A 15552-nucleotide genomic window follows, 5' to 3' on the forward strand; every position below is an offset into this window, starting at 1 on the left:
GCTGTAGATTTTACAGAGGAGTGAAGAGGGAGAAAGAAAATTGTCTCTGTGTCTAATTATGTTTCTCTGTTCAGCTGCACTATAATAAAATTATCCCTTTTATTTTTTCATGTTTTTTTCTTCTCTTTAGGAAAGGCATATTTTCAAATAAATGAGCATATTTGGTTAAGTAATTGGATAAGCCATCCCTGTTAACGCTACATAATTGTTTATTTGTTTTAATGCTTGAGGCTTAACACCTTTTAAAAAAATACTAATTTGACAGCTTTGAAAAATGTCCTTGGCCTTATTGTTTGCTAAGAAGCTGCATTTCCTGGTATTTAGTGGAGACTTTGTTAGGTACACTTGAAAGTGGCCCTTTGCTTGGCCCCATGCCATGCTCGCTCTTGTGTTCTCTCTCTCTCTCTCTCTCTCTGTCTCTCTCTTTCTCTCTCTCTCTCCTTTTCCCTCCCTCCCCCCTCCCCCTCTCCCCCTGCCACAAGGCCCCCTTTTCCTTCTGAGACTCAAGGCTTCAGCCCAGGTGCCACTGTCTTTTAGTCACTGGAGACCAGCCTTCCATCAGTTGTCCTGTTTCCTGGTCTCTTTCCCTGCTCAATGTCACCCACAAATCCCAACACATGCCAGATTTGTAAATGCTGAGCTGTACAGGGGATCTGGGTAGGGTGGGAGTGAAGGTTTAATCATAATAAACATTGGGAACATTACAATGGTCCACAGGAACTCAAGTGATAAACGCTTCGATTAGTTACTGATCCACGTGAAAATGTACATTGAAGTAGAAATGCCTGTGTTTCAGCCCCTCCCGACGTGATGAGTGTCCTTGACTCAGACAACACATCAGCTTGCGGTAACCCAGTGCTTACCCAGATTAGCTCAAGAACAGGACTTGTTGCAGGACCATTACCTGCTTTCAGGATATCTGAACGAGCAGGCTTCGGGGAGAGCAGGGACCCAGGTAAAGGTCTTAGGACCTCAGCAGTTGGTGTGGGGACCTGCACTCTGCTCAAAGTCCTGAGGCCTGAGTACTGGGAGAGGAGGTGGTTCTCCTGCCCAGTGACCTTGCCTGACCCGGCTGCCTGTGGCCTGACCATGTGGGGCTGTGTTTCCCTGGGCTGTGAGATTAGACATGTGGGTCCACTGGTCACTGTCCACCATGCTTCCTGAGCATTGACTTTCCACCTCCCCCGTTACTTTATTCTGGGGCAGGCCGTGATCAGCAGAGATCTTTTTATCTTCTGAGATATGACTTTCCAGAAAAATCATGTTCTTATCTTTATTCCCATTAAGAATTTAGCTGGCCAGGCCAAATGGTGGCTCACGCCTATAATTCCAGCACTTTGGGAGGCTGACGCGGGCAGATGGCTTGATCCCAGGAGTTTGAGACCAGCCTGGGAAACATAATGAGACCCTGTCTCTACAAAAAATACAAAAATTAGCTGGGTGTGGTGGTGTATACCTGTAGTCCTAGCTACTTGGGAGACTGAGGTGGGAGGATCCCTTGAGCCTGGGAGGTGGAGGCTGCAGTGAGCCAAGATTGCATCACTACACTCCAGCCTGGGCAACAGAGTGAGACCCTGTCTTTTATTTAGCAAAAGGGCTCTTATGGCCGTTTACATTCAACAGTTCACAAACATTCTTTTTTTTCTTTTTTTGAGAAGGAGTTTCACTCTTGTTGCCTATACTGGAGTTCAGTGGTACGATCTCAGCTCACTGCAACCTCCACCTCCCGGTTCAAGCTATTTTCATGCCTCAGCCTCCCAGGTAGCTGGGATTACAGGCATGCGTCACCACACCTGGCTGATTTTGTATTTTCAGTAGAGACGGGGTTTCACCATGTTGGTCAGGCTGGTCTCAAACTCCTGACCTCAGGTGGTTCACCCGTCAAGGCGTCCCAAGGTGCTGGGATTATAGGTGTGCACCACCGCACCAAGCCCACGTTCTTAATCACTCATTTCACGGTTCTCTGCTAGATGATTTTTAAAAAGGCACTGATAAACTAGTATTGAGTTAGTGTTACATGTCAGACACAAAGTGATTTTACAGGGATAAGCTAATTTTTATTTTCTAGCAAATCTTTGAGTTGGACACTGCTACTATCTCCATTTTCAGAGGAGAAAATTAAGACTTGAAAGTTTAAGTAACTTTGGAAAGATAAAAGCAAATTGAATTATTGTAAGTATGAAACGCATCAGAACGAGTGGTGGGAAACACATTAGACAAGTAGGCAGGGGACAGATCATGGCCTGAATGCCATGCTGAAGATTTTGGAGTTACTTATTATGTTGGTAACAAAGACACACTGGGGTTTTTTAATCCTAGAGGTGATATCTCAACTGTTCTCAGGAAAAATTTCTCTGGCAATACTATGTGGAATGGGAGAGACGGAGAGTAACTAAAGAGGCCTTTGATGCAACGCCAAGTGTAGCTGGAGAAGGACTTGGACCAGGGTGGCGGCCGTGGGTGGGGAATGGAAGAGAGAATGGTGTGATTTTCTTTTAGGCTTTCCTTTTACGTCCCTTCTCTGGACATTGTTTTTAAACACTGTAGCTTTTTAAACATTCTGCCACAGAGTGCTGTCGATTTGGAGTTGCCTCCAATTTTAGCAGCTAAAAATTAAACAACAACAAAAAAGTTAAATTTTGAAAAATTGCAGTTGTCCATCAGTTATCATTTATCATGAGGAAATAAAATGATTAAACTCCTAGGAGTCACGTGTTTAACCTGGAACCATTAGAATTCTCTATAGTTCTAAGCCTTATTGTGCCACTAATAACTATCTTGTCCAGCTGTGATGCCATAGAGTCTTTTAATTCCTTTTATGGAAGTAAAAAATAACATAATTTCAAAAAAAGGCAACAATGATGATTTTTCTTGTGTCTAATCTGAATGAACTATCTAAGGAAGAAATGCATTAGTGTGATGTACGTAAGGAGAGAAGTGAGATGAGAAGAAAGGGAACGCCTCCTCGGTTTCTGTGACATGTTTTTACATTCTGTAAGCATTTTCTGTGTCAACAGATTAGTTAGCTAAAGATTTGTGAATTATCCTGATAAATAATGGTCATTCTCCTCTTTCAGCAGGTTTCTGCTCATGGCAGATCTTCTTCCAATGTAAACGGTGGACCTGAACTTGACCGTTGCATGAGCCCTGAAGGTAGTTCTCAATCTGATCATTACTTTGGTAAAGGATATTATGCACGCGAACTTGGTGCTCACCTAAAACTCACTTGTGCTAAATTACAGTCTTCCTAAAGAGGGACGTGATCACATCACCTATCAGCCCCTTTGGCCTTAGTAAGAGGTGGGGATGGGGGTCACTTCAAGATAAAGAAAAATCTCATTGTCGTTGACTAGGCTATTGAAGCTTCAAATTTTAGACTTGGGCTTCTTTTATTTTTGTGGTGATCTGCTCACAACTTCTAAATATATTTCCTTTCTCTCAATTAGATAACAAAACTGTGTTTTCTTGATTTGGTGTCTTCTGTGTGCTGGACACTGGGACATGTAGTGGGAAGTGGGCCGATCTTAACCCTCCCCCTGACATACTTTTTGAGAAAGCTTTGAGCCAGGAATTAGCCTTAACAAGACATCTATCTTATCTGGGCTCTTAAGAGTTTTCTCTACTAGAAAATCTTGAAGAGAAATCTTGAACATTTTGAAGATTAAATTCCCACCACCATCCTCTTCTCCTTTCTTTGTTATTTTTTTCTTTTTCTGTCATCTTGTGTCCCCTGCCCCTTTCTTGAACATCGACAAAAAAGGTTGGATAAGTTTTAGTGAAATACCCTTTTTACCTAAGGCTCAGCACTTATTTCACCTGATGTTTCAGGGATTTGTTAGGTTTATTGATTGTAGGTTTCTGATTTCAACCAACAAAGTCAAAAGGAAATTGATGATTCGGGTGTTCTGTTTAGGAAATGTGCCCAGATATTTTATTTAGTTTCACCATAGATTTAGAAATAAATGCATCACAGTTTACTATTTTACAAATATGTAGGAATCAGTATAAAATGCTGATGTTTTCTTTAGAATTTGCATTTATCCTTTTTGCAGGTGTGAATGGAAATAGATGCTCTGAGTCATCAACTCTCCTTGAGAAATACAAAATTGGAAAGGTCATTGGTGATGGCAATTTTGCAGTAGTCAAAGAGTGTATAGACAGGTGAGTGGACAGTGAGGATAATTCTTTGTTCATCTGCAGATACAGTTTTCCTTGGAGTTTATTCTTAATTTTAAAAAGGCCCTTGTGGAAAGTCTCTCTTTCCTTTTCCCTGAGTCTGCCATTGGGACCAGCCATTTCTTTCCCCCTTTTTTTTTTTCCAAAAAAAAAAAGGCAGAGTCTCACTCTGTCACCCAGGCTAGAGTTCTGTGGCACCATCAGAGCTCACTGCAGCCTCAATCTCCAGGGTGCCATGATTCTCCCACCTCCGCCTCCCGCTAATTTTTAAATTTTTAATAGAGACAGGGTCTTGCTTTGTTGCCAGGCTGGTCCTAGGCTCCTTGCTTCAAACAATCCTCCTGTCTTGGCCTACGGAAGTACTGGAATTATAGGCGTGAGTGACTGTGCCCAGCCAGGATCGGCCATTTTGCGTGCCTACAGGAAGAATATAGTATGTATATACATAGAGTATAGAACTGTTTTATGTGCATTTGGGCTGAGATATATATAAGGATCTCATCATGAGCCGGAGAGGAATGACAAGAATAAGTCGTTTTTAAGAACATCTCCTGTATTTACCTGTGTCAAGCGTTGTTCTCAGTCTGTACTTGTATTAAATCGCTTTATTCCCACAGTAATCCTCCCTCTCAGTTAATACTTGATGGAATATTCCAGTGGTTTAGGATATATGAGCTCTGACTCTGTTTAAGATCACAATCAGGCCAGGCCTGGTGGGCTGGCTCACACCTGTAATCCCAGCACTTTGGGAGGCTGAGGTGTGTGGATTACATGAGGCCAGGAGTTCAAGACCAGCCTGGCCACCATGTTGAAACCCCATCTCTACAAAAAACAAACAAACAAAAAACAAACAAAAAAAAACCCAGATTGGGTAGCACATGCCTGAAGTCCCAGCTACTTGGGGAGGCTGAGGCACAAGAATCACTTGAAGCTAGGAGGCGGAGGTTGCAGTGAGCCAAGATCGTGCCATTGCACTTCAGCCTGGGTAACAGACCAAGACCCTGTCTCAAAAAAAAAGAAAAAAAAATCACAATCAGCCTAGTTTTGCCTATTCCAGATTTTTTATAAACAATTTCCAAACCAGGAAAGAGTCAGATTAGAGTCTTGGTTCAGATTAGAGTCTTGGTGTTTATAGGCTGCTGTCCTTCCCATTCTAAGTGATAATTTGTATCATTTCTGGAGACTTTTCCAGAAAGTTTTGGTAACTACAATGTTTCCGTTTTGTTACATCTCCAGTGAAGCTTTAGTGCTCCTTACATCGGTACAAAAGGTAATGCCTTGTTCTCTGAGTCCTTTTACCCAGCTCTAATACACAGACTGCCACCTAAGTAACAAAGTAAAACATCTGAAGTATGACTTTTAAAGACTGGTCAGAAATCTGAGGCAGGATTTAGTTTTTGTTATAGGGAGAACAGTTTAAGGACAAGTGACTCTTCCAAGCCAGGCCTCATCAGTGTGTACTATGACCACCTGGCAAATCCAGCTGTGCTTGAGAGAATGAGTGTATTCTACGACTACCGTGGTGTTCTTTATTGAATGGTTTTTCTATACTAAAAGACATTTTTGGCATGTTCAAATTAAATTATTTTAAAAGTGATTAAAAATTAAATAGTGGCTGGGCCCAGTGGCTCACACCTGTAATCCCAGCACTTTGGGAGGCCGAGGCGAGCGAATCACCTGAGGTCAGGAGTTCAAGACCAGCCCGGCCAACATGGTGAAACCTATCTCTACTAAAAATACAAAAATTAGCCCGGTGGTGGTGGCAGGTGCCTGTAATCCCAGCTACTCTGGAGGCTGAGGCAGGGAGAATCGCTTGAACCTGGGAGGAGGAGGATGCAGTGAGCTGAGATTGCACCATTGCACTCCAGCCTGGCTGACAGAGTGAGACTCTGTCTCAAATAAATAAATAAATAATAACATCAAGATTCTTTTACCCATGTGAATGATCTTTCTAGTGCCAGGAAAGAGCATTTAAAGGTGTGACTAACATGGTACCAGATCAGATCCTAGCTGAAGTTTTGGCTGAGAAATAATGAAAGTCAGGGGACTTTTCACTTTTGAATTATAGACTAGTGTCATTAATGGACTAATATAAAAATATATTGATAATAAAATTTTTCATTAATTTCACTTTTTAAAACTTTATTCTGTCTCCTAAGAGAACTATTTTGAGATTTACATATAGAAAAATATTTCTTGCCTCTCCCTTATGTAACAGAATTGAAATACTTTAAATATGAGTTACTTAATATTATAGTTAATATTCATGAAAGAATATTTAATTAACATATAGTTTGGCTTTGTTTTTGTTTTTAATTTTGGGAGTACCTTTGTTCCCTGACTCCACTAGATATTTTCTTTAATGCACAGAGGAAGAGCCAAGTTTTTCCTTCCTGGGTTTGTGCTATAGAAGAAAACAGGAATGGGCCAGGTGTGGTGACTCACGCCTGTAATCTCAGCACTTTGGGAAGCTAAGACAGGAGGATCAGTTGAGCCCAGGAGTTCACGAACAACCTACACAACATAATGAGACCTCGTCTCTACAAAAAACAAACAAAACAAATTTAAAGTATAAAAAAGAAAGAAAACAGGAATGATGGTATCTGATTTATGTCTTTAAATGGTCTTCTTCTGATTATTCCATAGGTCCACTGGAAAGGAGTTTGCCCTAAAGATTATAGACAAAGCCAAATGTTGTGGAAAGGTATAGTATGCATAACTCCTTTGTAAAAGAAACTGGAGTACCTTGGTAAGGTGTTTACTGTGATGAAGGAATTTAAGTGGGAACTTGACTCTCACAGCAGGAGTAGACCCCAGTAATAGTGGGAAAAACAGTCAAGCTATTTTATTCCTGCTATTTTTCAGAAACTTTAATCCTAAAACAGGAAATTGATTTGATCTTGTTCCTAACTAGAAAATGTAAATTCTTTCCTCTGGGAGATACCTATTTTAATATCCAACAACACTGAAAAGGTGTGTCAGGAACTGTGAGGGACCTGGGACTTTACTGGCAAGCTAACAAAGCCTTCCAGCTTCATATAGGCCAGCAGAACACAAGATTTCTGAGTCAGAGACAAAGGAATTTGTTACTCGTGGCACAGCAGGTAGCATGAACTTCACGCTTGCATTGGTTCCCCTTAACTCCCAAGTCCCATGGCAGTGAGGCAGAGGGGCCCAGTTGGATGATTTACACACAATGCGTTTATGTCATAGCTGGGGAACTCTGAGCTTAGGAAACTCTCAATCTTAGGAGGAGATGCTAGCAATCCTGACCAATCTTTGCCTCAGAGGAGAATATTATTTTCATTATCCTGGTCAGGAAACAAATCTGCCATTTGCCTGTAAGAGAGACTCATCTCTGTGTTCCAGGGGTGTTGGCTGGACAAACATCCTTGGAAAGATATTTGGAATAGAAACTGATGCATGATGAGCAGAGATGCTGTGAAGAATCCTCTCCTCAATAAGATAAACTTTTTTCTTCTGTCCCACTCTCTATCTGGGGTTGGGAAAAGATCAACCAATAAAATGCTGCTACAGTTACTGATACTTTAACTATGTTTGAAAAAATAAATATTCTATAGCAGCGATGACAAAGACCTTTTTAGATGCCATTGTGGTAGCATATCAAGAGAACAAGCCGTAGAGCTGCATCGTTCAACACCAGAGCTACCGGTCGTATGCAGCTGTAACGCACTTCAGTGTAGCCAGTCTGGATTGAGATAGGCTGCTAAGTGTAAAATACACACCAGATTTTGAAGACTTGGTACTAAAAAAAGAATGTGAAATACCTCATTAATATCTTTGTATATGATCACATGTTGAAATGAAAATATTTAGATACATTAAGTTATAATTTTAAAAATCTTGCTTTTTAATGTGGTTCTTGGTTAGAGTTTTGTATATGGATCATGGTGTATATTTATGCTGGACACTGCTGCTCTAAAGCCAGATTCTATAAAGTGTATTCCTGGCTCTGCCTCTTCTTGGAAAATTTATTTAACCCCTCTATTTCTTCCTTTAAAATGTGGTTATTATCGACCCCTAGAACATAAGATTATTGTGAAAATTGGTTGAATTAAGCCATGGAAAACAGAGAAGTGCTAGTATATAATAAGAATTCAACACATGTTAACTGCTAACATTATTAATCTGCCAGAGGAGTTTAGAATTTATAATTAGCAGGATTTGATCTGATAGTTGTCATTTTATAGTTATGGAACTCCTAAACTAGTCTTCATTGGACTTCTACAAAATAGTGTTTTTTTAACAGGAAATGTAGAATATTCTGCTCAAATGTTTTAAAAAATCTTCTCAGAACTCCAGAATGGAAAATCCAGGAGGCAAATTTGTCATTTCCTTTTTTTTTTTTTTTTTTTAACTACACTGTGATAATTACTGAAGCATAAACTGTGCAAAATGCCCCTTTTCCTTTGAATAAGTGAGGTTTTCTTTCCCTTAATTTTCTTTAAATAATTCGATGGGCTTTTACTTATTCTTCTAACAATGTAACTGTTATTTTTCACTGTAATAGCCTTTTCTCCGTATGTGTAAGTGTTCTGCTTTCCATGTGGTGGCGTGCAATTTAAGCAGAATGTGTCATAGTTTGGTGAGCCAGGTTCTATAGAACGATATTAAAATTTTTTTCAAAACAGTTTAAAAAAAAAAAGTGCTATGGTAAGGACGTGGGTTACCTGATTAAAATTTAAACAGCTGTTTCCATGGTTGGAAAAAAAAAAAGGTGTTTGTATGCAGAAAATTTAGTCTGGTACACTAAGTGCTGAGGCAAATGGATAAGTGAGTTCTAACATTTGGATCTCATTTTTTCTAGTCTCTGAATGTCGTTCTATTTTTATAATGCATGATCAAATACTTTTTCCAGTTTTACATTTTGCTTATCTAAACAACTATTTCCACATTAAGACTGTATAAAATTATAATTTTAAAACTCGATTAGTTACAAATAAGTTGATTTTTCCCATTATATTTTATTTTTAGAAAATTATATAGAGAATTTTTGTTAATTTGAGGGGGTAGTATTCACTCACTATTTTGGGGTATTGGCCACCTGCTGTATACGGAAAATTAATAATGCTGAAAATAATATCTGCTGTTTGTTAAAATGTATTATTTATCCACGCTTGGATATATAGGAACTTTGCACATTACCTTTAATGACTTGAAAAACAGATGCACCAGTGTTACAGATAAGGAAACAGACTCAGATTAAATAGCTTTCAAAAGGCCACACAGAGACAGAGCTGTGAGTGGAATTTTGGGCTGTTTGGTTACACAGCCTGTACATTGGCTGATCTGTGTTCTCTCTCTGAGTTCAATGTATTCATTTCTTCAGGTAATATGAACTTGGGAAACATTCTTGCTTTCTCTTGCCTTCTGTTTGTTCATTCTTAATATGCACTGGCATTGTTAGATTAATGTAGTCACCTAAATTTTGGTGCATATTCTGTCTGCAAGACACTGTGCTAAGAATAGGGTAATATATATATTAATACCAGTTCTGCAAAGAATGTTGGAGTTCAGGGGAAGCACGTGGGAGAGAAGTAGGTGACCAGCGAAGATGCTACAGGGGAAGAAGCATTTGGGCTGGAGCAGGAACAGTGGGAAGGGAGGGTTTCAGTAGGCAGCAATCAAAGAGCGGCCTACCAGGTGATCAGAACAGTCTGAGCAAAGGCCCAGAGGACAGAAAGCATGTTGGGCCCTTCTCAGTAGGAGATTATGACAAGAGCTGTGTTGGGGCCAGATTTATAGAGGCTTTGGAGAAGGCTAGGGTATTTATAAATTTAAGAATTCTTCCAGTTCTAATATTCTCTTTCATGCTGAATAAATATTTATTGAATTCTCACAGTGTACAAAGCCCTGAGCTTTCTGTTCTGGTGCTTAGAAGTGGTCCTTCTTTGTCTTCCTGCTGTATACAGTTTTGCATCCATCATCTACATGGGCCCGGGCAGGACATAAATCCAGAAGTATATTTGGAAGTATTCATTTCCCCAGGCTGTGGGAATAAATTACCACAAACTTGGTGGCTTAAAACAACCAAAAAATATTTTCTCACAGTTCAGGAGGCTGAAAGTAAAAAAATCCCTGCTTCATTTGGGGGTTTTGGGGGGAATCTGTTCCTTGCCTCTGAGCATCCCGTGACTAGCAGTATTCTTGGGTTGTGGTCACATCCCACCAGTCTCCGTCCATCTTCACGCTGCCTTCTCCTCTGTCTGTGTGAAGCTTCCCTGTGCTTCTCTAAGAACATCTGTGGTGGCATTTACCCCTCTCCCTCTGACAATCCAGGGTTATCTCTCCACCGCAGAACCCTTCATCACATCTGCAGAACCCTTTTCCCAAGTAAGGTAATATTTCCAAGTTGCAGCGATTAGGACTTGATGTCTTTGGGTATCCATCATTCAGTCTGTTATGTATGTTTACCACAGAAATCTCACGTGGTGATTTGTACATTTTCTCTCTCTCACCATTTTTTCCTCAGCAGTGTGCTCTGAGCAACACAGACACCAGCTTTGAAGCCATGTGGGCAGTGCAGTGCGTGATGTATCTACTCCTTCATGTGAACACTTTGGTACCTACTGTTTGTTAGTAACTGTGCTAGTTGCTGGAGAGTGAGGTAACCAAAACCTCCACAAGCTCTCAGTTCCGGAGGGTTAGAGACCAGCACACAAACAGTTGAAAGATAGTGGGATGAGAGCTGTGATATGGGGCTGTGAGAACAGGACTACCTGACCCAGCTGTGAGTGAGCAGGGGAGGTGACTTAGAGGAGGGGCCATCTGATCTGGTCCTGAGAAGTACATAGGAGTTTGCCAAGAAGTAGATGAAGAAAGTTCCAGATAAAACTATGACCGGAATGGTGGCTCATGCCTATAATCTCAACACTTTGGGAGGCTGACGTGGGAGGATTCCTTGAGCCCAGGAGTTCGAGACCAGCCCTGGCAACATAGCGAGACCCCATTTCTACAAAAAATAATTAACTGGGTGCACACCTGTGGTCCCAGCTACTCAGAAGGCTGAGGTAGGAGGATTGCTTGAGCTTGGGAGGTTGAGGTTGAGGTTGCAGTGAGCTGGGATCACACCACTGCATTCCAGCTTGGGCGACAGAATGAGACTCTGTCTCAAATAAAAGAAAGCTACCTGTGTAAATGCCTAGAAGTCGAGGTAAGGGATTAGCAAGAGGAACAGAGAGAACTGAATGGATGAATGGATGGATTCAGAGGCCACCAAGGAGGTAACTGGGCAGATATTGGTGACTGTGGGTATATTATCCACCCACAAGGAGGAGGAGGAAAGAAGGAATCAGGGTGCATTTCCTCTTTCTGCTTGGGACAGCAGTTTCCTTCAATGAGATGGAGAACACAGAGGAAAGGACTGCTTTATGGGCTGGAGTGGGTTGAGACAAGATGATTAGTCTGGTTTGAGAGAGTTGCTTTGTCTCCTGGTATACCCCCCCATCCCTCTCTCTTTGTATGTTAAAAATCACCGTGTCCAAAGATAAGGCAGTGTCCTTTGCCAAGTTAGCAGTTTCGTCATTTACTCTCATACAGAACTGTGGAACACTGCCATGAGATGATTCATATGTAAATTATTTGGAGTTAGAATCATGAATCACTTAACATAAATAATGGTAGATGATTGAATAATGTAAGTTCAATATGGCTCAAGACAAAAGTGATATTCGTATTATATTTAGAAATATTCTCTTGGAAAATTTAGAGCATTTTTTTACATATTAGAAACAAAGACTACATATAGGTTGCACAAGGAATAGATAATGTCTGTAAGGGTTTTTATGCAGTACTTTTATTTTGCTTCTGATGATGGTTAGTTTCAAAAGTGGATTGTTCCTTCATAGACAATTTTACAGGGACAGTAAGAGGTTGAGGAAGGCTAACAGCGCCCATGTTTTAACAAAAACATTCACTCTGTGCTTAGAATACTAGCCATTGTCAAGTAGAATTCAGTAGGCTAATGAGTGATGGTGGAGGAAATGTTGCTGCGATATTTGAAAGGTAACACTGCTGGTGGCCCTTAGGAGAAGTTCCACAATGTATCCCAGAAGACCTTCTGTTGTGCCTTTTATTGAAAAAGATAATAACTTTGAGGAGTTGTAGTCTTGAGAGAGGTTATTGGGGTACTGGTGAGGGGATTATCTTACAGATATCACTAAATTAGCAACACAAACACAGCCTCCAAGGAGAGGCGAATATATAGACTCTTCTAACTTTGGATAAAATGAGGAGCAGGGAGGAGAATTGAAGTGATAGATTTGTGTAGCTTTAAAATAAAAAGCCTATTTAATGACAGTAGCAACTGTTGTCTTTGCTTCACATGGAGTGAAATAAATTCATGTGCTTACTTGTAGATGTTCACAAAAGTGTATCTAACCCTGCTTTTTAGTGTGATTGAGGATATGCTTGGTGCAGATGACCCAAAAGCTTCAAATATGTGAATCAATGGAGAGGGTTTGCCAAGTCTTTTCTTTGTCTTTGCGACCACGAGCGGTCTGGCTGTACAGCTGCTTCCCAAGGGAGGAACCGGGGCTCCGTCTGCTGCGCTGTAACTTAGACAGGTGGGGTTGGAGATAGATAGGAGACCCTGTCCTTAGCTTCCCAGCTGTGGTTTACTGGGGTCTAAGAAACACCATTCTTCAGATTTGGAAGCGTTTGTTAAGTCCTGAGCCAGTCAAAGACTTCTTAGCCCTGTTCATTAAAAGAAGCGTAGATTCTCCTCCTTGCACAAACCCTGGTATGATTCTTCACCCCCAAGTCAGTGTGGTGCTACTGTATGCTCTTATCTTTTCAAGGTATTAAGTATTTTCACTTACAGCTGTAATTTTTATTTTGAATAATTCCATCTTGGCATTTACTGAATTCTTCCCCTTTGGAAGGTGATAATGTATGTATAAGAAAGATGGGCTTGGATGTCAGAAACCTAGTTTACATTCAACCTCCAGTAACTGTTTCCAAGGATAAAGTGTTCAAACATAACACAAGTACCTTACACAGCTACTAACAAACAGTGACTAGATTCCTAGTAAATGTTGGTTTCTTTCTTTCCCATACTTCTGTTTAGTAAATTTGCACTGTCACTTGCCAACATTTATTGAGTGATGGCTTGGACAGGCACAGTGCATTCAGTGCTCAAGAAACACAACCTACCATGTGCAGGAGCTTGAAACAGATTTTTCTCCACGTTATTTATTCATTTGTTATAATTTTTATTTCCACCTATGGTCCAAAAGGATGAGGTGGCTCTTAACTTCATGCATCCATGTGTAAAAATACATGTGTACACATGTTGAGAGGTTTTAATGTCTCATTTAAAACAGAGCAATCATTGTTCATGATTCATGGGTTGACATATTAAGAATAATTCATTAATTCTGTAAGTAAACATTTTGCTACAGTGCTGATCCCAACTGCATTACTCACCAGGATTGATAATCAGGCAGTGTTTTCAGAGGAGAAGTGATTAGAGCTAAAATGAGAATAGTGGTCCCCGTGGTACTGTATGTTTTCAGATTTCTGAAATACAAGATGTTAAGGAACATCCATCTGGTGAATGATTTCATATCCAGTCATAGAGGAAGAAAGTTCCTTTTTTTCATGAATTTCAGCATGAAATTCAAATTCATGTTAGTAACAGTTTAAAAACTAAAAATGCTTAATGCCAGAAGTTATACGCTATAAGCATGCCAAGTTTTCTTATATGCCTAGTCTTTATTTGTGAGTGTATACTGGAATCAAAAAGCGGTTCTGGCAGAATTACAAAGCACAGAGCTGTATGCTGAAGCTTTCATAGCTTTTTTGTGATGCTTTTCATTAAGAGCAGTATGCTTAATATGCCACAGAAGCACCATGGAGCCTTTTGGGGGATGTTTAGGAGTCTGTATCTTTTTGGTAATGTCAATAATACGTTCACACTGACCCTGTCCCTATGGGAACAATTAGGTCAAGGTCAGGTTTAGTTGTCTTTGTGCCAAGAGCAATGCTTTCTTTGGCATCAGATCCACAGGCTGTGTTTGTTTTGCTGTCCTCTAGGCCTTAGAGAAAGAGCAGAGGGTTCTGTGATTTCTGATCTCCTCTCTATACTGTTCATTTGACAGGAACACCTGATTGAGAATGAAGTGTCAATACTGCGCCGAGTGAAACATCCCAATATCATTATGCTGATCGAGGAGATGGAAACAGCAACTGAGCTCTTTCTGGTGATGGAATTGGTCAAAGTAAGAGGATAGAGAGATTTTCTTGGTGCCTAGTCCTACAATTTACAATATCCTTGAAGGACCTAATCAGAAAAGTGTATTGCTGCCTCGTAACTTTCATTATTTATAATCACCAGTTTTAGTGGCACTTGTGTCATTTTCTGCTTTGTGCCAATGAGCCATCTTCCTTACCTTCATAGGATTGCACTGTTGATGTTTTGATATGTTCTTTTATGTATCCTTTAGGGTGGAGATCTCTTTGATGCAATTACTTCGTCGACCAAGTACACTGAGAGAGATGGCAGCGCCATGGTGTACAACTTAGCCAATGCCCTCAGGTATCTCCATGGCCTCAGCATCGTGCACAGAGACATCAAACCAGAGAATCTCTTGGTATGTCATCCCTGCTTTTTCTGTTCCAATGAATGCCTCTCTTCCTTTAAAAGGAGCATATGCAAATAATGGCATTTTACAGTCTATAACAATCCTGCATTATGAGACTTTAAATTTAGAAAATTAGCAAGACTCGTGTCAATGACCATCAAATACTAATGGAGTTATTGAATTTTTCTGCATTTACTATTTACCAGATGTATCATTTCATTCTCACTCTGCTATAAAGAACTACCTGAGACTGATTAATTTAGGAAGAAGAGGTTTGATTGACTCACAGTTCCACAGGCTTAACAGGAAGTATGACTGGGAGGCCTCAGGAGACTTACAGTCATGGCAGAAGGTAAAGGGGAAGCAAGCACCTTCCTCACATGGTGGCAGGAGAGAGAGAGAGCAAGGAGGAAAGTGCCACACATTTTTAAACCATCATATCATGAGAACTCAGCACCACAAGAACAGCATAGGGGACATCCGCTTCCATAATCAAGTCACCTCCCACGAGGTGCCTCCCGCCACATTGGGAATTACAATTCAACATGAGATTTGGATGGGGACACAGAGCCAAAGCATGCCACCAGATAGAAGAAAATACATTTTCATTTATATTTTAATTGATGGTACTGACTTAAGGTGAGCAGGAAAATTATTTTATAGGGCAGAAAATTGTGAAGAATAAATTTGAGACAGAATTAGAGGCTCATAGGAGACACGAGTAGAATATGGGGGTTAATTTATTTGCAGGGAAGAAATTTGGAAATAGTCT

General features: G+C 40.4%; 1 protein-coding gene across 1 annotated transcript in view; it reads left to right on the top strand.

Moving 5' to 3' along the window:
- The first annotated feature begins 1868 nt into the window (after positions 1-1868).
- Positions 1869-15552, top strand: part of LOC100998951 (serine/threonine-protein kinase DCLK2) — a 29732-nt gene continuing 16048 nt past the window's right edge. The window contains exons 1-5 of the mRNA XM_031662604.1: positions 1869-3153; positions 4053-4161; positions 6823-6880; positions 14298-14417; positions 14643-14789. Of these exons, the coding sequence (XP_031518464.1) occupies positions 3057-3153; positions 4053-4161; positions 6823-6880; positions 14298-14417; positions 14643-14789 (531 nt within the window). The 5' untranslated portion in view covers positions 1869-3056. The remainder of the gene's footprint in view (positions 3154-4052; positions 4162-6822; positions 6881-14297; positions 14418-14642; positions 14790-15552) is intronic.

This window comes from Papio anubis, unplaced genomic scaffold, assembly GCF_008728515.1.
Source record: "Papio anubis isolate 15944 unplaced genomic scaffold, Panubis1.0 scaffold805, whole genome shotgun sequence".
In the NCBI taxonomy this organism is placed as follows: domain Eukaryota; kingdom Metazoa; phylum Chordata; class Mammalia; order Primates; family Cercopithecidae; genus Papio; species Papio anubis.